General features: G+C 42.7%; 2 protein-coding genes across 2 annotated transcripts; both read right to left on the reverse strand.

The window, feature by feature from the left end:
• Positions 1–6,112: 6,112 nt before the first annotated feature.
• On the reverse strand, positions 6,113–16,716 carry TIMM17A (translocase of inner mitochondrial membrane 17A). Its single transcript, XM_080918615.1, has 6 exons — positions 16,643–16,716; positions 13,301–13,400; positions 12,682–12,745; positions 9,974–10,102; positions 8,212–8,322; positions 6,113–6,571 (listed from the first exon to the last, which is right to left on the reverse strand). The coding sequence occupies exons 1-6, from the start codon at positions 16,666–16,668 to the stop codon at positions 6,486–6,488; spliced, it is 516 nt and encodes a 171-aa protein (XP_080774741.1). The 5' UTR covers positions 16,669–16,716; the 3' UTR covers positions 6,113–6,485.
• Positions 16,717–21,995: 5,279 nt separating this feature from the next.
• On the reverse strand, positions 21,996–22,441 carry LOC308421543 (large ribosomal subunit protein uL14-like). Its single transcript, XM_080917946.1, has one exon. The coding sequence runs from the start codon at positions 22,428–22,430 to the stop codon at positions 22,008–22,010; it is 423 nt and encodes a 140-aa protein (XP_080774072.1). The 5' UTR covers positions 22,431–22,441; the 3' UTR covers positions 21,996–22,007.
• Positions 22,442–22,447: the final 6 nt, after the last annotated feature.

The following is a 22,447-nucleotide window of genomic DNA, read 5'->3' on the forward strand; positions in this document are numbered from 1 at the left end:
TCATGACCAAAGCAACTTGGGGAGCAAAGGTTTATTCAGCTTACATTTCCATCGCACAGTTTATCGTCAAAGGAGGTCAGGACTGGAACTCAAGCAGGTCAGGAACTTGGAGGTAGGTAGGCAGGGGCTGATGCAGGCCATGAGGAGTGTTGCTTACTGGTTTGCTCCTCATGGCTTGTTTAACCTGCTTTCTTATAGACCCTAGAGATGATACCACAATGGGTTAGGCCCTCTCCCAGTAAATCACTACTAAGAAAGTGTACTACAGGGCTGGAGAGATGGCTCGGTGGTTAAGAGCACTGACTGCTCTTCCAGAGGTCCTGAGTTCAAATCCAGAAACCACGTGGTGGCTCACAACCATCTGTAATGACCTTTCTTAGTGTGTCTGAAGACAGTTACCATGTCCTCATACACACAATTAAATAAATCTTTTTTTTTTTTTAAAGTGTACTACAGGTTTTCTATAGCTGATCTTATAGAGGCATTTTCTCAATTGAGGTTCCCTCCCTTCTGAAGACTCTAGCTAATTCAGGATGACCAAAAACTAGCCAGTTCAACTATTTAAAAAAAAAAAATATATATATATGTACATATATATATATATATGGATAATAAACATCAAATTCAGGATGATAGTTAAAACCCTTAATGAAAGATAAGCTTAAAAAATCAAGAAGCAATGCAAACAAAATTCAACTGTATGATGGATTTCTTTTTTTTTTTTATTTTTTACTTTAAATGTATCCACTTGTTGTGTATGTAGGTAGGCCATGTATTTGGAGGTCAGAAGACAACTCGTGGGGGGTGGTCCTCCCTTTTACTATGTGTGTTTCAGGGACCAAATTTGGTCCTGAAGCTGGAAAGCAAAATGCTCTTGCCTGCTGAGCTGTCTGGCAAAGCCCAGATATTTAATTTTTATACTAGAATTGGGTTTATATAGACATTTATTCTTACACTGTCAAGACAAACACATATTTTCTAAAAGCTTCTGCTTTTAAACACAGCTGCCTGCATTCTGTTTACTCGGGGTTTATCAAGTATCTCTTATAAGGTGTTGTTCCTGCCAAGCATGGTGACTCACACCTACAATCTCAGCTGCGGGGGAACTGTATACCGCTTCTATCAGCAAGAAATTCCACATCAACACCAACTAATACTAATCCTATGTCTCCTTCCTGTGTTGGTTGTGGGGTGAAGTTGCTGAACTCTGTCACGATAGCAAGAAAACAGTCACGACCATGGGCAAGGCTGTGTTACTCCAGAAACAGTCCGCCCCATCTGTGCACCCAGGGGATGTGGCAGAACAGACTGAAAACAATGAGTTTACTTTTATTTTCTTGTTTTTGTATGTGTCCATATATTTGTGCATAGCTATGTGGATGACATCTGGGATCTGGGGTTTTCTATTTTTTTATACACACACATAAGCACACATTATATTCACATACATTACATACACAATATAGCTATATATAATATATATATATTATACATGTAATATACATATACACATATATCGTGTGTGTGTATATATATGTGTGTGTGTGTGTGTGTGTAGTTTGGTTTTTGAGACAGAGTTTCTTGGTATGTAACCTGGCTGTTCTCGAACTCACTCTGTAGACCAGGCTGGCCTTGAACTTACAGAGATCCATTTGCCTCTACCATCTGAGTCCTGGGATTAAAGCCACCACTGCCTGGCTACAGGATATATTTTTAAAATATATATTTAGTGTATTATGTATATATATATATATGTATGTATATAGATGTATGTATATGTATGTCTGTATCTGTATATGTGTATGTATGTGTGTGTATATATATATATATGTGTGTGTGTGTGTGTGTGTATGTATGTATGTGTGTGTATGAGTATGGATGCAAGTATGAGAGCCAGAAAGCCACTTTGGGGAGTTGGTTCTTGCCTTTCGCCTTGTTGAGGTGGTAATTTTTCTTTCTTTATTACACTGCATATTCTAAACAAGCTGGTCTGAAAGTGTTTGTTTAGATGATTCTCTTGTTCTGTCTTCGGGAGCGCTGAGATTACAGATGTGCACACCTGACTTCTTATGTTTCAGGGATCAAGCTAGGATTGTTAAATTTGCATTGCTAGTACTTTCCCCTGCTGAGCCACGCCCCCTCCAGTCCTCCAGTAGGGGATCTCTCAGTGGCTGGCTAGACTAGCTTTCGGGACCAGAGAGCTCTGGGATTCTGTCTTCCGTCCCAACAGGTCACCACAGTGGAGATCTGAACCCAGGTCTTCATATTTCTTTGGCACACTTTACCAACTAAGCCATCTCTCCAGCCCTACAATGAGTTAACTAAAAAAAGCACATCACAGGATGGAACTATGACCACGCTTCCAGTCACTAGACGTTGAGCATGTGCGAACAGACACACCTGCAATAGCAGGCGCAGCTGTACCTATAGCTTCTACCTCAGAATCCAGGTACAGGCCAATTCCGGTCAAGTTCAGCTGGTGGGAAAATGGGGAGACAGATGAGTATTTCCACTATGAAACTAAACCCACCATTCCAGGGAAGCCCTAGAGAAGCCAGCCCTCTGCCATGTGCTTGCTTCTGTTATTATTATATAATAATATATAATAATATATTATATATTGCTTCTTCTTTATTATTATTTAATTAATTAATTAATTAATTAATTTATTTATTTATTAAAATGGTTCTGATGTTTTAGCTTTTATCTTGAGCTCTACCCAAGATAGCATTAGAGTATCTAAGAATGTCATAGTGGCATTGCTTTTGAAAAAGGGTCTCATGTGTTCTAGGCTGGATTTGAACTCACTATGTAGCAGAGAAGATCCTGACCTCCTGCTTCTTCCCAGATGTGTAATCACAGGCTTTTTTATCTGAGCCTGTTCCCAAATAACAACTTGGAGGCTTAGGTAAAACCTAAGCCATAAGCTAGGTTTGTTTTCTGACTAGCTTGTAACTTACATTAACCCATTTATACTATTCTGTCACATGGCTAGTTGCCTCTCCAGAGTTTCACACAGCCAGCTTCCTCCAAGTCCAGGCAGGGAATCTTTCCTTGCTTGACTATTCCCCAGAATTCATCTCTCTCCCACATGTCCCTTCTAATCCTGCCTCAGCTCATTGGCCATCAGCTTTTTATTGACAATGAATCCACCCAATGCACAAGAGATTATCCCTACACAGATGTTGGAAGTGCAGGCACGCAACACCATGCCTGGGTTTATGCAGCGCTCAGAATGAACCCTGGACTTCACGCCTGCTACCCATCTTTATTAAAGTAAGTAGCAGATGCTAAGCTCCCCATTCCTCTGGAGCACTGGAAACCTCTGCTGACTACAGGATGGAAGAAGGGAGGCCATTTTCCAAGGTGAGCCACAAAGCCTTGGAAACACTGGAGAGGGTTTCATTTGGTTTTGTATCTTATGCTCACATGTGGTAGAAGAAAATATAAAAAAAAAAAACTGGTTATCTTTCTTTTACCTCTCACCTCCCCCATAATTATTTCCAGAAAATCTACTGGAATCAAGCATTATCTCAGGGGCAATGGATGACTAAGTGGTAGACTGCTGTCTCAGGATGAGCAAGGCCCTAGGTTGGATATCCAGTGCCACAAACAAAAGCAGCTTAGTGGACTATGGTGGGTATGTCTCCAATCGCAGTACTCAGGAAGTTGAGGCAGAAGGCTCAAGTTCAAGGACATTCCAGGTTATGTAGCAAGACTACCTCCAAACAAAACGAAACAAATCAAATCATTTGGGTATGCTGGATAGGAGGCTCCAGCTACTCATTAAAATGGCAAAACCATAATAGCATTGCATGTGAATCGGCATCAAAGAACTGGAATTTACTGACACACCACGTAAAAGGATTAACTCACCTTAGGAGAACTCACCTTCTCTGCAACTGAATGTACTACCTGAATACTTCCCCGGCACTCGACTTAATGACTCAAAGATGGAATGGCACACACTCAACAGATTATTCCATTTAAATATAATTTAAATGGAATTTAAATTCCATTTCGGTCAAGTTTTAGGGAAATGCAAATCAAAGTCACAATGAACTAGAGTCTCAAAAAACCAACCAAACAAAACCCAGGTCACCTCAAACACAACGGCATACCACCTCATGTGTCAGGAGAGCTAGACAGTTTCCTTAAAGGGAGCAGGTCTGGGGCTAGAGTTCAGTGATTGTATGCTTCCCTGGCAGAAAAGAGGGCCTGGGTTTCATCCTTAGCCTGGGAGTGAGAAGGAGAAAGAGAACTCTGTCATTTCTCCTGGGAATAGTAAAGTAGCACAGCTTTTTCGGAAAACAATTTGGCAGTTCCTCAGTTAAAGATACAACTATCAGGTGAGCCAGCAATCTTAGTCTCAGGTAGACAGACACCCAAGAGACCTCCAAGTAGGGACTCAAGTAGATATTTGCACTCCAGGGTATAATTTACCACGGCTAGACAGTGGAGACGGCTGTTTCTATCAGCAGTGGGATGGATTAATCCCGGTTGGTGTATTACGAGGAAATATTCAGGCACAAAATAAAAAAATTTCTAGGATGAATGAACCTGCAAACATCATGCTAAGTGAATTAAGACAGACACAGAATGAGGCTGTATGACAGACACTATGTGTGACGGTTTGAATAGGCTTGACCCATGGGGGGGTGGCACTATTAGGACGTGTGGCCTTATTGGAGCAGGTGTGCCTTGCTGGAGGAAGTGTGCCACTTTGGAGGCAGGCTGTGAAGTCTTATATATAAGCTTAATCTCTCCCCAATGGACAAGACAGTCTTCTGCTGCTGCCTTCAGATCAAGACGTACAACTCTTGCCTCCTCTAGTACCATGCCCCTCCAGTACCACACCCACCCTGATAACAGACTGAACCTCTGAACCTGTAAGCCAGCCCCAACTAAGTGTTTGCCCTTTTAAGAGTTGCCTGGGCTGCGGTGTCTGTTTACAGCATTAAAAGCCTAAGAAGCATGGGAATGAGATAACTCAGGCAAACTTAGACAGTGGATTACCAGCAGCTGAGGGTAGGGATAGAGGGAAGCTACTGTAACAGGTACGGTTTCTATCAGTGAAGCTAACTTCCATTGTTTTGAGCCAGGCTGGCACGGAGCTCACCATCCACCTGCCTCTGCCTTCCAAGTGTTGAAACTTTAACCACCAGGTTGGAAACACTGTAAGCACGCAGAATGCAGAGGGTTAAACATTCTGCTTGCATTTCCGAACCTCCAAAACACACATACAGCTGCCACAATGACAAAAACGATTTCCTATCTTGTCACAATTAAAAAAAAAAAAAAAAAAAACCCTCAAATAATCAAACTTAACTAGTAATTAAGCACTCACTACATGTTCAGCCTTGAGCTGAAAGGCGGGTGTGTTCACACCTTGCCTTCTGAAGTGTGTCACCCTAACACAGCAGTAACAGTGCACTGCTCTGCACAGTAAGGCTGGGTAAATTCTAGCCCCACCAGACCACACAGTAGGGCTCTCAAAATCAGCTTTGGGGACCTGAAACAATCACAACATGCATTTTCTTCTCTCACTTTTGATTTTTTTTTTTTTTTTGAGACTGCTGTCAATTTTGGCCTTGAACGTGGATCCTCCTCCCTCAGCCTCCCAAGTGATGGGATTATAGGTGTGAGCTTTCATGCCTGTCTTCTATATTTTCAAACAAAATTATACACCACAGATTTCTTCTAAGAGTGGTTCTCATATAGAATTGGGTATGTTAGAAGGAAGTTGTTTTGATGACCAGGAATTGAGAAAAGGCAGCGGCAGCTCTACAAGTTTTAAATCCAGGGTCATCCTTTTTTGACACAGGGTTTCTCTATGTAACACAGGCTGGCCTGGAACTCAGAGATGCCTCTGGCTCTGGGACTAAAGTGTGCATTACAGCTGGCTATCCAGTACCTGCTAAACCAAGACAGCAGTTTGCTTACAAGGAAAAGGATGAACATGAGGCATTTCTTTCAATCCTTAAAAGCCTGTGTAATGATTCATGCTGATTACATAGTCCTCATATAATTCATTTCAAGTAAGTTGACGGATTGGCATAAACATGCATTATCTAAAGTATGCTCAGTAAAACTGTAATTTTAAAAGGAAAGGTTAAGTCCCAGAAGCCTTTTATTGTCTGAATAACTGTACACAAAACACCAGGCAGAGAAGTCCCGAAGTAATGATGGTCGAGTTTCAATGTTATTTGGCCTTTGGTCCTTTATCTTCTAAGCTCATATACATTCTTCACATGGTATTATACATTTATTTTGATCACAGATGCAATCCAAACATGAATAAATAAACTCAGTATCTTTTCCACCCTCTGAGTCTTTTTTAAATAGAAAAAATGTGCTAAATGTCTCTTCATGGCCCACTTGGCCACCGGTGTCCCACCTAAGGCTTTAAACAGACTATGATTTGATCTTCTGAAACTCTGCTGAACTACAGTCCACCCAGTCCCAGGGGTCCTGGGAACTGCGTCCTACTGATACTGTCGGTAGTCTCCGAACGGTGAGGACGGCAACTGGTTTGAAGGCAACTGGGAGTGATCTTCGGCAAACTGAGGGCCTGCAAGGAAGAAGGAAAAGGGATTTGTGAGACAACAGCATCCAACTTAAAATACTTTTAAGTATTTTACATATATATATGTAGAAAAGAAATCAATCAACTTAAAAGTTTCTGCTACACTACAGTGGTAGTCTCAACTTCTTTATAAAGATCTGCCCACTGCCCACCAAAGGCCCATAGACCCTTCAGATTTATCACAGGACAGACTGGCTCTCTGTAGATGTATCTACAGAAAAGTAAGGGTTTTGTTGTTGTTGTTGTTGTCTTGGTCTAGCTTAGAATCAGGCTGACCTTAAACTCCTGATCCTCCTGCCTCCACTTCCTAAGCACTTGGATCATAGGTATGGACACCGTCCCAGTTTATTTGTTACTTGAGAGGAACCCAGGGCTTTGAGCATACTATCCAAATACTCTACCAACTGAACTATATTCTCAGGCCTGGAGGAAGTAGTGTTTAAAGGAATTGCTATAGTAAGTTTCCCTGAACCAAGACTGGAAAACAAAAAACAAAACAAAATTCTCCTGATTCTTAATACATTTTTTAAAATTTAATTTTATAATTTATTTATTTTTATGTGCTTTAATGTTTTGCCCACATGTATCTCTGTGTAAAGGTGTCAGATCCCCTGGACCTGGGGTTACAGACAGATATGAGCTGTCATGTGGGTGCTGGGACTTGAACCAGGTCCTCTGAAGTACAGGAGTCTGTGAGCTGCCACGTGTGAACTGAGAACTGAATTTGGTCCTCTGCAAGAACAGTTACGAGCTCTTAGCCACCGAGCCGAGCCATCTCCAGCTCCTGTGGATACATTTCTAAAAAGGCTTAACATTTTTTAATTTATCTGTATGTCTGTCTGTATAGGTGCACATAGCTTCTGTGGAAGCAAGATGGTGCTGGGTGCCCTGGGGCTAGAGTTAGAGGAAGTTGAGAGCCACTCAATATGAATGCTAAACACTGGCCTTGGGTCCTCTCAGAGCAGCAAGTACTCTGAACCAATGTCATCTCTCCAGCCCCTCTTGACCTATATGTTGGTATCCATTTAAAATTATGTTCACAGAACTTAAAATGGCCTTATGTATTTTTCTGTTGTTGTTTTCTATGTGCGCTTTATCAGCACATACACCTGTGTGCTAGAAGAGGGCATCAGATCCCATTACAGATGGCTGTGAGCCACCATGTGGTTGTTGGGATTTGAACTCAGGACCTCTGGAGAGCAGTGCCAACCACTGAGCCATCTCTCCAGCCCAGAACATTTATTTTTATTTATGTGTATGACATGTGCCTGCTTATGTGTGCCGCACATGTGTAGAGCCTGTGGAGGCCAAGAGTCATGATACCTGCTTGGAACTGGGAATTACAGGTAGCTGTGAATGACCAAAGTAGGTGCCGGGAACCGAACCCGGATTCTCTGCAACAGCAGTACTCAGAACTACTGAGCATCTCCAGCCCCCAGCTACTACTTTTACACTAGGTCTTGAGGTCATCACAGACTCCACTAATATAAATAAATAGTATACTGATACCTAAAGTAAAAATCACAAACCACTCCATTTTGCCAAATAAAATACACTCTTTCTTAATGTCAGGGAACTGTTCCCATGTGTGTGAACTTAGAACACTGTAAAGAAAGAGGACTCACCATTGGGAAACTGTGCAGAGGCAAATCTTGTCAACAGGATACCAGCTCCTTCAATCAAAGCTAGGAGAATTCCACCCATCGCAGCTGACCCAACCATGGCCACCGGTCCATCTGAAGACATTAATCACACAGACTGCTTTAAAGAGCTGTCCAGAGAGTTCCGGTCTTTCATATCAAACTCCTTCACAGTCCAAGACCCACAGCCAGCAAACAATAGCTGAGGAACCACTCCAGCCACAGCCTATTTTTTAAACAAAGCTGAGCCCCACATGCTCATGTGCTTGAATCCTGTCCCCAGAGGGTGGGACCCTCTGGAAAAGATTAGAGGCTGTGACCTGATTGGAGGTGTGTCATTTATAATAAACTTTCTTCTATATATTGCTTTGATCATAGTGCCTTATCAAAGCAACAGAATATAAACCAATATAAAAGCTACTGGACTATAGCCATGATCATGTATATATGCATTACTGACTGAGGTATCACTGGATCACATAGTTCCTTGGCAGGGTGTCACACATCTGTGAACCCAGAACTGAAACACAGAGTCAGGCAGAACTCTATGAGTTTAAGGCTACCTTGATCTACATTGTAAGTTCCAGAAAAACCAAGGTTAAATAGTAAGACTGTCTCAAAAACCAAATCAATCGACCAACAAAATTATACATAAGTCCATAAGTTTAAAATATTATTACTGGATCAATGGATGGCTCAATAGCAAAAAATGGTTTTCCCCAAGCCTAATGACCTCAATTCAGTCCTGGGGACTCTCAAGGCAGAAGGAGAGAACCACTCCACAAGTGGACCTCCGATATCCATATGCTGTGCACGCACGTAAACACACACAAACAAATTAAATTAATGTGATAAAATAAATTAGCTTAAAATTAATGCCTGGACTTTTATAAGAAAAAAGTTTAAATTTCTAGTCTAAGTCCACAGGCATTGTGGTTTTCACTCTGTCCTTAAGGTCCAGAGGGTCTTTACTCCTAACAGTTGTACGTGGCGGAGGACTTATGAAACTACTAAGAGTGTGGCATTCTATCAGTCACATAGGTAATAAATGGCCACTGCTGTAAGAATTGTAACACATCAGTAGAAACGTCACATTCTCCAAGGGGCACACACCTGTCATCCCAGAACTTGAGCAGAGGCAGAAGGATAAGGTTTTCAAGGTCATTCTGAGCTATGAAGAAGTTCAAGGCCTTTCTGGATTACAGACAAACAAACAGGCTGGGAGATAGGCTCAGCAGGTACATGCTATAAATTCACTTCCTGGAATCTAAGTGGTAGAAGGAGAGAAGCAACTCTGGCCAACTGTCCTCTGACCTCATTTGGAACATGTGCCCACACACAGACACATACATAATGTAATAATAACAATTTTTTTTAAAAACCACCAATCCTCTACTTTTTTATTCCTACTAACTTTTCAGATCAACATAAATATTCATTCCATACCAAATAAAGCAATGCTCAGTCTCAAAGATTACAGGCTCCAATTTTTGTTTCTCTGTGTAGCACTGGCTGGCCTTGAACTCAGAGATCTGCCTTCCTCTGCCTCCTGTGTGACAAGTTTCACTAATTAAAGGCAGATAAGTCATTCTAAAAAACTGGCTTGAACAATGTCCAGATGATGGTCTACTTAATAGGATGAGGATACAGTTCCGTGTAAGGCACCTGCCGACCATGTCCAAGGCCCTAGGTTTAACCTTTAGCATTACAAAATCCAAAGCACACACAACAAGCAATGCTCACTTACTTCTTGCTGCCAGGATAGCTCCTGTTAAGGCACCACTAGTGATGGAGTTCCAGGGATCTTCTTTGCCTCTTATTTGAACCATACTACAGTCAATCATGGAAAACAGTCCTCCCCAAACTGCAAAGCTACCTGTTTTATAAACAAAACAAGCAGAAAACAACAAGCCTAAATTTTTCTTTTGCCTTATATTAAAATATTATACTCAAGTAAATCTGCTTTGGAGCTAGCCTGGGGTTATCTAGTGAGCCCATTGCAGGAGAGAGAGAAGAGAAAGCAACTAGGGAGCCCATGCCCACACTCCTAATCTGCCTCTTTCAACATTGTGCTTCATGCTTACATTAAAGTATCTTGGGGCAGGATAAATGGCTCAGAGGTGAAAAGTGCTTGCTGCTCTTGCAGAAGACTTGAGTTCGGTTCCAGCACCCACATCCATTAGCTCACAGCTGCCTGCAAGTCCAGCTGCAGGGCATCTGAACTCTCTTCTGGCCTCCATGGGACCTACATACATGTGGCAGATACACTGGAAAGCACACAATATACATGGAAATAATATTAAAAAAATTTAACATAATCTCCAACTTGTCTGAAGGGGGAGGGGCAAGAAGGGAAAAAACAAACTCCAGGGGCTGGATTTAGCTTAGTGGTAGAGTTTTTGCACAGCACATTCAAAGGCAGAAGCTTTGGCCCAATATTTGGGAATCTCATATTTGGGCTGGAGCAATGGCTTAGGGGCTAAGAGCACTGGCTGCTCTTCCAGAGGACTTGGGTTCAATTCCCAGCAACCACATGGCAGCTCAAGCCCATTTGGTTCTAGAAGACGTAGGCCTGCTTCTGGCCTCTGTGGGTACCTGGCACATAAGTGGAATAATAAACACATGCAAGCAAAACACAAAATAAAAAAAACAAAAGCAACCACAACCCAAAAATCCAAGGCTTATCATCGGAGTCAGAGTGTTTGCTGAGACACTTGTTCTAAAGAAACCAGTGAGATGGCCCAGGTGGTAAGAATACCAAGATGACCTGAGAACCCACACGGTGGAGAGAGAACAGAGTCTTACAAGTTGTTCTCGGCCCCACACACCTCACCCCAATAAATAAAAGTGCAACAAAAGAAATTAAAAACTGTATATATATACTTATGAGTCTGGTGGTCAGAAGCAGGTCTAGATCCCTAGAGGTGGAATTAAAACAGGTATGAGCTGCCAGGCAGATGCCGGGAATTGAACCCAGCGTCCTCAGAAGGAGCAGCCAGTGTTCTTAACTCCCAAGCCACTTCTCCACTCAAGCACTGAGTCTTTACAATGACTTATGAAACAGTCAGCTCTATCTGCTATTATATCTTCATATATGAATCATTTCCACACTTTTTTTGGTACTCCCTTTTCTTCCAGTTTCTAAATAACCAAGTTTTATAAGTGCTGTGTCTATAATTACCTGATAGTTTGCAAAGGTTTCTGCCCAGTGTTTTAAAGTTAATCCTGGAGAACCTAACCTGCTTAACTGGTCTCTCTGATCCTTTACATTACATTCTCTTCAGTATCATGTTACTCTAGAAACTACTCTTTCTGCCTCTCCTATTCTGCGCTTTGAACATAGTCTTTCTTCTGGAGAGAGGGTGGGGGGTGTCTTGACTAGTCTATCAACTTGATACAAACTAGTCATCTGAAAAGAGGGAACCTCAGTTGAGAAAATCCCTAAGGCCCAGCTGTAATGCATTTTCTTAATTAGTGATTGATGGAGGTAGGCCCAGTCTATTATGGGTAGAGCCATCCCTGGGCTACTACTGATCCTGGGTTCTATAAGAGTGTAGGTAGGCTAAAAGTGTGGTGGCCAACACCTTTAATCTCAGCTCAGAGGCAGAGGTAGGTGAATTTCTGTGAGTTAAAGGCCCGCCTGGTCTACATTGTGAGTTCCAGGTCAGGCAGGACTACACGGTGTAACCCTGTCTCAAAAGCAAAATAAAACACCCCCCTAACAAAAACAAAACAAAACAAAAACAAACAAACAAACAAACAAACAAAAAAACCTGGCTAGGTGTATTGGCCCAAGGTCTTATCTCAGCACTTGGGAGGCTAGGCAGGTACATCTCTGAGTTCAAGGCCAGCCTGATCTTACCAGAGTTACACAGAAAACCCCCATTTTGGAAAACACAAAACAAAACAAAAGGAAAGCAGTCTGAGCAAGCCATGGAGAGCAAGCCAGTAGGCAGCACCCCTCTATGGCATCAGCTCCTGCCTCCAGGTTCCTGCTGTTTGAGTTCCTGTCCTGACTTCCTTTGATGATGAACAATAATACGGAGGTATAAGCCAAATAAATCCTTGCCTCCCCAGCTTGCTTTGTGGCCATGGTGTTTTGTTGTAGCAACAGAAACCCTAACTAAGACAAGTTAAAATAAAACAAACTTTTTTTATTATTAAGACACAATAATCCAACTCAACGTTCCAAACAAAGCATCAAAGAAAACTTACAGGGATAACTAGACAAGCAGAGCAAATCAATCACTAATATAAAAAGAGAAAAAAATACAATTTACTGGCTAAACTCCTGTAATCTCAGCACTCAGAAAGTTGAGGCTCTTGAGTTGAGTCCAGCCGTGGACCAGTGAAGAAAGGGATGGAGGGGGGATAGGAGACAGACAGGCAGAGTCCCATGTTCAGGAAAGCAGTAAAAATATAAATGAAAAGTATAAATGGAAACATTCCTCTTACCTCCCAGTTGTGGAGCCCTGGTTTTAATAGCTGTTAAACTCCCTCGGAGTCTGTGCTTTACTCCCTATAACAAAAACAAAAGGAAGTGGTTTAAAATGTAAACAGATCAGGGGCTGGAGAGGTGGCTCAGTGGTTAAGAGCACTTGCTGCTCCCCCCAGAGGACCTGGGTTTGATTCCCAGTATCATGTTAATGCACAACAGTCTAACTCCAGTTCTTGAAGGTCCAATGTCTTCTTCTGGCCTCTATGCACACGGTGCAGAGACAAACATGAAGACAAAATATCCCAGTACATAAAAAAAAAGGGCTGGAGAGATTGTTCAGCGGTTAAGAGCATGTACAGCTCTCCCAAAGGACCCAGGTTCATTCCTTGGCACTCACATGGCAGCTGACAACTGTCTATAATTCCAGTTCCAGAGTCTGATCCATGGGCACCAGGCACCAAGTATTGCATAGCAAAACACTTACATGCACAAATAATAATAATAATAATAATAATAATAATAATAAAAAATTAGATTGTAAGTGTAAACTATTTCTAATCCACGGATGTGACCATTAATAATACCAACCAGTCCTGGCTTCCAGTGAATATAAAATAAGACCTGCCACTCACTTACCACTGGAGAATTTCGAAAACCTTTGAAAGCCTGGAAGATGCCGCCACCTATGGTACCCATGGTAAAGGCGCCACCACAGTCATCCACAATTCTCCATGGGCTAAAAACAGGAAGGAAGAAAAGATGACCTTATTTCTTATTCATAAACCACAGAACTCTTTTTCGCTTAATATATGAAAAAAATGCAACAGGTTCCAATGTATAGCCCACTGCAATCAATAAGCTTAGCTTGTAAAACAGGGGCAAAGATACTGAACTCACCCACAGTTATTCAGTCCAAGTTCCCAAAGCTGGAAGGCTTTACCAGTAGCATCCATGTTTAAAAGAACAGCAGCATGGCGTCTTGCTAAACCGCCTGGCCCCGTTGCTGCCTGGTCCCTGAGTGTTGGCACTATAGGTCCACACCATCATACCCAGCATTTCAGCCACTCACAAAAACCTATCTTAAGCCTATTCCAAGATGTGCACCATAAAAAAACAAATAGAAATGAAGAAAAGAACTGTAATCAACAATATTGATTCAGTTTCTAGAAATCAAGGCACAATACTGGCTAAAGCTGGGACCCAATGAAAGTTCAATAGCAGCCGATACCTTTTAAAAGTCTGAAGTCTTTTGGGGATAAGTATGTTCAAAATAGCATTTTAAGCTTCAGTTTGCATCAGATCCATTTAACACACTAGAATAAAACTTGACAGAAGTTAACTTAGGCAATACTGAAATCTGAGTAATCTGACCAAGAGAATAAAACCATTTGCTCCTCTAGGATCTGGCTAATAAAAGTCTGTATAGAATCCAGGACCTGACACAAACAGCATCTCAGCCCTGATTTGTTTAAGCTTCTCTTTTGTTACCATACAAAACACACACACGGTACAGGGTAAATTCTGTTTCAACCAATTCTCAAGAGTTGTAATTCTTCCACCAACATCTCTTCCAAATAAGAAGCCGGGAATCTCATCCACAGCTGGCACACATCATCCACCATGTTTCAAACCTAAATGGATTCTGTGAAACAAACATTAAGACTGTTGTTTCTATAGTGTTCATGTGAGTACATGCTGTAGCCTATGAACGGGACCTGGAGGACGTGAGGGAGGCTTCACGGTTCCAGAATACCATGTGACACAAAATACAGGACCCTAGCAAACTACTGGGAATGGTCCAAAACAGGGCAGTGGTTGCTTCCCATCCTTACAGAATTCCCCACAGGCTCTGGCAGCCTGGCACCTCCTCATAAGGACAGAGGAATGGGTGGCTACTCCAGAGCTCCCATCCATTCCCCATTGGTCCAAAGGCTGTAGAAAGATGCCTGCTGCTGCCCAATACATCAGATCTGCACCTCCACGCTGGCCTCTGGAGTCTGTTTTCCCGGGTTAGTAACTCTACCTTTTTCACCCACTCCTGGATCCTAGTTCCCATACACATGCTACTTGGGCAAGTCTGAGAGGCTTACTCTGGGTTATAAACAACTTCACAACAAAGTCTAAAATTAGCAGCAACAACAAAAAGTAGACTGTAAGTAGCATATTCATTAGAAGTGGAAGAAATTTCTCAGTGTGTCAGTCTCGAGAGATACGCCCTTGGGAGAAAGAGGCAAGAGGATCAAGAGTCAGAGACCAGCCTAGGCTACATGGTAAAACCCGGTCTTAACCCCAAACCTATGGTCCCTCCCTACAAAATCAAGCACTATAGTGAGGCAGCCCCTGGACTATCACTATAAAAACAGTATGCTTTTAAACTTACCATATGGCTCACTAGAATCTGAATAATGACTGATTTCCCTTAAGGATTCAGTCTTTTACCTTGACAAAAAGACGGTGACTATTCTTCTTTGCATGAACAAAGGCTCTGACAGAAATTAAGTAGCCTGCCCCAAACCAAGTAACTAGTACAGCCAGCTTACACACAAAAATTTGGTACGCCAAACTCCCCAAACTCTTTCCCCTGTATTTACATAGTCTAAGGCCTCTGAGAAGGCAAATGGTAAAAACTATTATGACAACAACTAAACCCATTTATTGTTTCAGACAGTGCTGGCTTCAGAACACACTGAGAAGGAACATCAGTGACTTTACTAAGCACTGAGACATGGTCTTGTGACGTATCCTGGGCTGGCCTGGAACCCACAATCCTCTTGCCTAAGTACCCAGATTACCAGCATGCACACTGCACTCTGCTTAAATTATGTCTGACACAAGGCCTAACCTTGGCTGGCCTAGAACTTGCTATGTAGCCCAGGATGTCCTTAAACTTGCTGGTTCTCCTGCTTCTACCTCATGAATCGTGGGTTGCAGGCCTTTGTCATCTAACCTGGGGAAAACTCATCCTTATATAATCTTTAATGTAACAAAATTACCTCCTCTTGCCAACTGTGTCATTATATGTATGGTATTCAATACCAATTTACAGTCCAGCTAAACCCTGCACATCCAACTTCAATACATGGAGATAACCTTCTCTGGGGGACAGAATGCTGAAACATACTTTTGGGGGTGCTATCAAATAATAATTTAAAATCCTGGGCAGACACACTATTTGAGGATAATACCCCGACTCTGATTACAAACAAGAACCCAGAATAATCTAAATATGAAGATCTAAATTTGCTGGTGACCCCCGAGGCTTTATTCAAAAAACTTGAGACTCAACAGCTATTATTCAAATTTACTGCTGTCTTGCTATGCCCGATTTACTCATGTTTACTCCTTGAGCCTAGCACACAGCCCTCATTTAATAAACGCTTATTGGATGAATTTATTTCTCTTCATGGGTTTTCGGAGAACACATACAACTCATCTCTTCCTATTTTCCACATACTAATTTATCTCCCTTTTGTCTCCCAGAATTCCACGCAGGAAAAGCGCTCCGACCCACAAGGAGCTCATCCAGACTCCTTGGACTTTGGGTGAAATCTGTGGTCTACTCATTTGAAATGGGGACACTTATAACCATACACATAAGGCCTCAAGTTTTCTGATCTACACATTCCCTTCGTCGAGGCAAGAACTGAGCAGAGAGAAACCTGGGGGCATGTTCAAGGTCACCTCAGCCAGCAGAGGGGATCATTATTGTCCCCACACAAGGTCGACAGCACCTGTCCTAAGGAGGAGGTTCTAAGGCTCCACCAAGCCCGGCAGCGGACCTCCTCCCTCTAAGCACAAGGTCACCGGGGTGCCGGCTCCCGGCACACTGCGCTAAAAAGCCACCTTGGTCACGCTCATCCGCGCCACCCATAGCTGCCCAGCTCTCGGCGCCGAGCCGCGCGGAGCTCCGCTTGCACCTCGGACTCTGACCACCGCGGACGGAGGGGGTAAGGGACAAGGGCGGCGGCGGCAGCTCACCACGGCTCTCTCGCGTACTCCTCCATCTTGGCTCCAACCAGCGCGAGAGTGTAGGGCACGCTGGGCGGAAATTGATCCCCGCGACGGAAGTGATCCCAGGCGGAGGCGTGTCACTGGACGGGGATTGGGTCATCATTTCCTGCCGCAGCCAATAGCAATCGGACTCCGTGTAGACCCGGAGCGTGCAGGCTCCCCCGCCAAGCCGGCGGAAGGTTCGAGGGTTCGGAGTACACTGACAAGAGTTCAGGTTAGCCCTGTAGCCTAGGATAAACATTGATTGTCCTTTTTTTCCCCCGAGACAGGGATTCTCTGTGAAACTCTGGCTGTTCTGGAACTCACTTATGTAGACCAGACTGGCTTCGAACTCAGAGGTCAGCCAGCAAGGTGTGTGTCACCACTACCCAGCCGCTATTTTTTTTTTTAAGTACTTTTGCTGTAAGTACTACTACTAATAGTGCTACTTAATTTGCCGTGAACAGTGAGTGACTCTTTAGCAGATATATGTGGCTCTTGTAGGGGAGAACTGTTTGGTCATAGTGTCTGTAATAGCTAACTTGTTAAATAAAAATTCTTTTTGTTACATTTATTTATGTACGGGATCTGGTGGATGCATGGCGGGTGTGAGAACCTACAGAACTGGAGTTGTCAGGTTGACAGCGAGCACTTTACCCACTGAACCAACTTACCAGCCCGAAAATAAGTGTTCATGTTCTAGAGCTACTTCAGAGGCTATGGCCAATTAAAGACCATTGATTTGGATGAGTTATTGATACAGGATCCTCTTCCATGTCTCCCTACAAAGGATACCCAGAAAGCATGAGCTATGTTTAGCCCAGAGAAAGGAGACTAAAAATAGGGCTTAGAGTCATACTTAAATTGGTAAAAGGTTTGCCTCGCACGCCTAAAACTCTGAGTCAGATCCCCAGCATCACATACACGGGTATGGTGGCACACAGGGAAGACATCAGTTCAGTGTTAGATCCTCGGTTGCATGTAGAGTTCAGTGCCAGCCCCGAGATGCACTAGACCTCCCTGGTTAGGGAGGAAAGCTTGTAGTTTTATCAGCCTATTTTTAGACTATCGGGAAAACCCAGTCGCATGCCAGCCGTGAGGGGGTTCCTATTCATTCCGCTTTTTTTTTTTTTTTTTTTTAACTGTAGATAGGAGGCTAGAGAGATGACACAGCAGTTGAGAGCATTGACTGCTCTTCTAGAGAACTGGGGTTCAATTCCCATCACAAATATGGCAGCTCACAATTTCAGGGGCTCTAACACCCTCGTCTGGCCTCTGCAGGCACCAGACCCACTTGTGATACACAGACATAACTCAGAATTCATTTTTAATAAAAAAGATATAGATACTTATTTTATGGGAAAGCCAGGGTAATAAGTGATAGACTGCAATGACAAATAAGGTGTTTTCCAGACTTTTGGAAACAAGTGTCGAGCAGCCATAGAGCTACAGAATAGCAACAAAATGTTTCTAGCTACAGAAAACAAAATGTCAAGTCATCAGAAGCTGGGTGTGGTGCACACCTGTAATCCCAGCAGAGAGATGGGGACAAGAGGATCCAAGTTCAAGCTCATCCCCATTTACCGAGCATCCTGAGCAAAAGAAAAAGAAAAAAAAAAAAAACCAACAACACTGTCTGGCTAAATGGCTCAGTGAGTAGAGGTGTGTGTTTGTAGCCTGCTGACCTGAGTTCAATCAGAACCCATATGGTGGAAGGGAGGAACCAGCTCCTATGTTCTGTGACCTCAACATTCCATGTTGCCATGATATTCAAGTGTAAACACATAGTGAAATCTGATACTTGAGGTTAGCTTCAAACAGTCAGGACTGGAGAGATAGCTCAAGATGCTTCACAATTTTAAGGACAGGAATTTGTATCATATCACCCATCAGACAAGCCTAGTGTCTTACAAATGTCTAGAACTTCCAGTTCTCAAAGATCCAACACCTTTGTCTGGCCTCCATAAGCCTGCAGGTGTGCACACCCCTACACACTTGAGCATACACTCACACAGACACACACATAAATGTATTTTTTTGAGACAGGGTTTTTCTGTGTAGCCCTTGCCGTTCTGTATAAATAAACAAATCTTTAAAGCAACAAGTTATTGCGTTTGGGTATGTATTTATGTGTTTATAGATATATGAAGTTCTGTTTTGCGTGGCTATAATCAAGAATAGTTAACTCTAATTAGTTGTACTAGCTGAATAGAGAATGCAGGAGGGGAAACATGCAGGATAGAAGGAAGAGCTCAGAGAGCAAGGGTTTGATGTTTAGTCCGTGTTCCAGACCTGTTGGGCACAAACAGTCCAATACCTAGAGGTATGCACTCTCCTGGGTGAAGATGAATTCTCTGACCTCATGAGGACCCAGAAACATCCTGAGCCCTGAGTGTGTTCTTTTGCTTCCTACAGGAGCCATAGCTCATGGTGTGGTGGCATCAGCTCACACTTGGGAGAGCTTTTTCTTGGAGCGCTCTCTGCTTCCTTGTCCTCAAGAGTCTGTATTATTCCAGCTTTTATTCCATGCTCCCTGGGCACTCTTCGGGTTCTTATTTGGCTTCTCAGCAGACTGCCATGTTGGAATGAGTGCTCTGTCCTTTGCTCGTGACTGTTGTTCTGTACCTGGGAGTTAATATTAGTTATGCATCTGTCTTTTATGAGCTTGGTTCTCTTGATTTGATCACTAGCAATAATCAGGTTCTGTAGAGAAACAGAGCTAGTAGTAGGTAGTTATGTAAATAGATACGTAGATAGATAGATTGGATGGATGCACTTGTGAACTTGAAACCTGATTATAGAGGCTAGCAAGGCCCACTGTGTGTGTGTGTGTGTGTGTGTGTGTGTGTGTGTGTGTGTGTGTGTGTGTGTGTATGGGTGTATGCAAAATGGAGACCCTGGAAAGTTGGTATTGTAATTCTATCTGAAGACAAAGAACCAGGACAGGAGAGCCACAAATGCAAACTCCCATCTGAAACAGGAATAGACTAGATTAAATGACTACACAGTGAGGAGGAACAAGAGTTCCTCTTTCTCCATCCTTGTTTCAGGCCTAGAACACTAACTTGGATCTGAAGATAACCAAGTGTTTGCATCTGCCCTTGGTGGGATTAAAGGCCTTGCCACTACTCCTGCCCTTCTTCTTGAGTCCTGTCTTTCTCTTCCCTCTAAGAGGTAATGTTTCAGTTCAGAAGAAATGACTACACGGTGTATGTCACACTCGGATTACTCATACTGTAATAGAAAGTGTTATTAAATGCTTCCCACACGTCTGATGCTGTTACATTTTCTATACATTATTTTACTTGACATGCTTAATGTGATGCTTAATGCCACAGGTATGCAATCCCAGCAGTCTGAGAGGCTGAATCCAGAGGATCCCAGGTTCAAGGATGGCCTGAGCAACTTACTAAGACCTTGTCTTAAAAATTTTAAAGTGACTGGGTATGGTACTGCTTGCTTTCAATCCCAGCACTTGAAAGGCAGAAGCAAATGGATTTACTGTGAGCTCAAGGCCAGACTGGTCTACATATTGAATACCAGGCCAAGCCAGGGCTACAAAGGAAGATCCTGTCTCAAAAAAAACAAATAAAAACAAAAACCCACCTACCAACAAATGTAAAAAGGCCAGATGTGATGTCATACACTAACAGAAAATTTGAGGTCAGTCTGGACTACGTGAGACCTTGTCCCACCCACACCAGCTACAGTTGCTATGAGCCCAGCTATAGTTTTCAGCACCCACATCTGGCCTTTGATCACCAGCTGTAACTTTAGCTCCATGAGGTCCAGTGACTTCTGCCTCCCTAGGCACCTGCATGCTCATGGTGCAGGTAAACTCAGGCAGACACAACCAAAATAGGGACAGCAAGATGGCTCAGAAAGTAAAGGCTCTTGTAGCCTAAGTTTGATGGCCTAAGTTTGATTCCCAGAGCCCACATGGTGGAAGAAAAGAACTGAGTCCTGCAAGTTCTGACCTCCATACACACCAACAAAATGAATAAATAGGTTTTAAAAACTGATGATGAGAGGGGAGAGGAATGAATGGGGATTTGTGGAGAGGAAACTGAGGAGGAGGATAAGATTTGAAATGTAAATAAATAAAATAACCAATAAAAAAATAAAGTAAATGATAATCTTAAGAAAAAATAGTATAGTGAAATAATCACCAAAAAATGATGATGAAGATGATGGTGAATAATTAATAATAATGATGATGATGATGATGGGGCTGGAGATAAGTGGTAAGGCCTTTTGCCTCCCATACACAAAGCCCTGAATTCACTTCTTAATACCACAAGAACAAACAAGAAAACATACCCTCACTCCACAACTGTGAGGTCGGTCCTCAGGTTTTTTTCCTCTAAAGGAAAAAGGTAAATACTCTCAGCGACTACATTTTCCATTTCCAAAGGCTCAGAGAGGTTAAACAAGTTACACAGGTTACACATCTCAGATTTGAGCCCAGTGTCATTTGACTCCGAGCCTGCAGTCTTACCTGCCACACGACACTGCTGCTCTGTATTCATGAGAAGGCCACTGTCTTGGGGTCATTCACCCTCTTCGAGAGCCACTTACAGGCCCGAGTGGTGGTGGACATCTTTAATATCAGCACCAGAGAAGCAGAGCCAGGGGATCTCTGAGGGGGCTTTTATTTGCTTTTTCTTTTTTAATGATTCATTTTTATTTCATGTGCATTGGAGTTTTGCCTGTGGGAGGGTGTTGGATTCTCTAGAACTGGAGTTATAGACAGATATGAGCTACCATATGGTTGCTGGGAATTGAACCAGGGTCTTCTGGAAGAGAAGCCATTGTTCGTAATGTCTGATCCATGTCTCAGCCCTGTGTATTTTTTTGTTATTGTTGTTGTTGTTGGATTTTTGTTATTGTTGTTTTTGTTGTTTTGTTTTTCAAGACAGGGTTTCTCTGTGTAGCCCTGGCTATGCACTCTCACTCTGTAGACCAGGCTAGCCTTGAACTCTGAATCCTCAGATTTCAGGTAGACCAGGGCTACCTAGTAAGACCTTTCTCAATTAAAAAAAATGTTTTTGATTCAGGGCGTCTTTCTGTAGCAACCCTTGCTCTCCTGGAACTTGCTGTATAGATTGTGCTGGCCTCAAACTCACAGAGATCCACCTGCCTCTGCTTCCTGAATGCTGGGATTAAAGGTGTGCTCCACCACCACCTATATACCCATTCTTATTGTTACCGGGGTCAACAAATACATAATTTTTCATCATTATTTTAATGATGATGATAATAATATATAATATATTGCCCTCAATAAAAAAATTAATTTTTTTCTCAGAGCAAAGACTTTTTAATGAATATATTTTACAAATTCACTGGAGAATCATGCAGTGCTTCCAGCATTGAATGCAATCCTGGGCCACAAGTCTGCACACTCCTTTGCAACTGGACCCGTGATAGCAGAACCTTTCATCTCGCCTTTATTGTTTACTATGACCCCCGCATTATCTTCAAAATAAAGAAACACCCCATCTTTTCTTCTATATGACTTTCGTTGTCGAATTACCACTGCCGGATGAACCTTTTTCCTTAGCTCTGGTTTGCCTTTCTTAACTGTGGCCATCACCATGTCACCCACACCAGCAGCAGGAAGTCTGTTCAGGCGTCCCTTGATTCCCTTTACAGAGATGATGTACACGTTTTTGGCTCCTGTGTTGTCAGCACAGTTGATTACTGCTCCTACCGGAAGACCCAGGGAAATCCGGAATTTCGCTCCGGAGGACCCACCACGTCCTCGCTTCGACATCTTGAGCGTTCGGAAAG

This window comes from Micromys minutus (genome assembly GCF_963924665.1).
Source record: "Micromys minutus genome assembly, chromosome: 6".
Taxonomy (NCBI): Eukaryota; Metazoa; Chordata; class Mammalia; order Rodentia; family Muridae; genus Micromys; species Micromys minutus.